We start from the raw sequence: 1546 nt of genomic DNA, 5'->3' as shown, positions 1-1546 counted from the left end.
TTTCTCTATCTCTCTGGTGAACACAAATGCCCCCTCACATTGAAAGAAAAAAAAAAAAAAGAAGAAGAAGACAGAAAACAGTTCAAGCTTCAGAGCTCAAATAGCTTTCTTTACAGAATAATGATAAAGAAAAAAAATCCCCAATATACATAAAAGGAAAATTAGGTTAATACTGTGGGAGGGGATAATTCAGCTTCAGTAGAGATCTTCATCCTCAGTTTATTTTCTCAGTTTTTGTAGATAATAGAGGACAGTACTGATTGATGTAATCACCATCCAGGTTGTGAAAATAACACATTCTTCCTAGGCCCTTAATATAAAAAAATCACTGTGCTGTTATCCATCAATGTCAGGACATTTTCAGAAAAAGTAGCAGCCCAGCAGACTCTCACACTTTCACTATATGCAGGACAAGAGAAAATGCAGAGCTCAGCTCACCTACTGGCCAAAACACCTCAGAAACCAAGAAAGAATAAAAAGGACCAGCCAAACTCTTACCAAGCCCTGAGTCTTGACATTTCCATCCTTCTCAGTATCCAGCCTAGATAGTGTACCCTGAATGACATTGTTCACAGTTTTCATAGTTGCATCAAAAGTTTTGATATTATCCTTCAACAAAGCATAGTGAATCAGGAGCAATTTATTGATACCCTTACTTCTTTTTTTTATAATACATTTTGAGCAAATAAATAAATAAAATAGGACCAGCAGTCAGTGTAGCGGTCATGTCACTGGACTCCCACTTGGCCAGCGGCAGTGCGAGTCTCAGACCCAGGGTCTTGAAAATCATGCTGGATGCATATGCGTGCCTGTTCAAGATCCCAGGAGGAATAGGGAGAATAGATCATGGTAAGGCTATCCCCTTTGGGAGTGATTTCTCACTTTCCCTCTCAGTGTCTCCGTCTCTGTCCCTGTCTCTCTCTCTGAGAGTGCACATGCCGTAAAGGCAAAAATGACTTAAATAAATAAATATACAAAATTAAATGAAATAAAATGTGTGTGGGGGACAGAGAAATTTACCTTAAGTTTATGTGCCTCATCATTGAGATGTTTAGTTCCTTGAAGACATCTCTTTAATTTATTAACCTATATGAATACATAATAAAATAATTCAAATTCAGAAATATTAATTGAAGTGCCTACTAATCCTATCTTCAAGTGTGTATAAACAAGTGCTTTAGATATGTGAAGCTTGCTATGAAAGTGTACAGTATATATGGGAAATGGGACACCAGCAAAATGAAGAGATAAGAAAATAACTGAACTACAAGAGGTGACAAAAATTTAAAGTAAAACCATTACAAAGCAGAAATTAGAAAGACAATCATACCTTCTGTTCCCAAACAGTTATTTTTTCAGCAAGTTCTGTGTTTTCTTTCTTGAAATTGTCAATCTTTTCAGATATTTGTTGCAAATTAACTAAAAGTGGAGAGAAATATCTTTAAGATTATTATAAAAACAATAAAATCAAATTGACTGAAGGTATTTATTTTAGGAACCAAACATTCTCCACTACAATGAGCAACATTAACTTGTAAGTTGTACT

General features: G+C 35.3%; 1 protein-coding gene across 4 annotated transcripts in view; it reads right to left on the bottom strand.

Annotated features, from left to right (window-relative positions):
• Positions 1-1546, bottom strand: part of LOC102493800 (transport and Golgi organization protein 1 homolog) — a 23593-nt gene that overhangs the window by 5548 nt on the left and 16499 nt on the right. For 3 of the 4 annotated variants that reach the window (XR_003549715.1, XR_003549716.1, XM_027772707.1), the window contains 3 exons: positions 1331-1419; positions 1021-1086; positions 499-609 (listed from right to left, as the gene is read on the bottom strand). Coding sequence is in view for 1 of the 4 variants with exons in the window: in XM_027772707.1 (XP_027628508.1) it covers positions 499-609; positions 1021-1086; positions 1331-1419 (266 nt within the window). In the remaining 3 variants the exon portion in view is untranslated. The remainder of the gene's footprint in view (positions 1-498; positions 610-1020; positions 1087-1330; positions 1420-1546) is intronic. The other variant, XR_003549717.1, reaches the window with a different exon arrangement.

Source organism: Tupaia chinensis, unplaced genomic scaffold (assembly GCF_000334495.1).
Source record: "Tupaia chinensis unplaced genomic scaffold, TupChi_1.0 Scaffold000293_1, whole genome shotgun sequence".
NCBI classification, from domain to species: Eukaryota; Metazoa; Chordata; class Mammalia; order Scandentia; family Tupaiidae; genus Tupaia; species Tupaia belangeri.
This window is presented reverse-complemented; position numbering and strand designations above follow the sequence as displayed.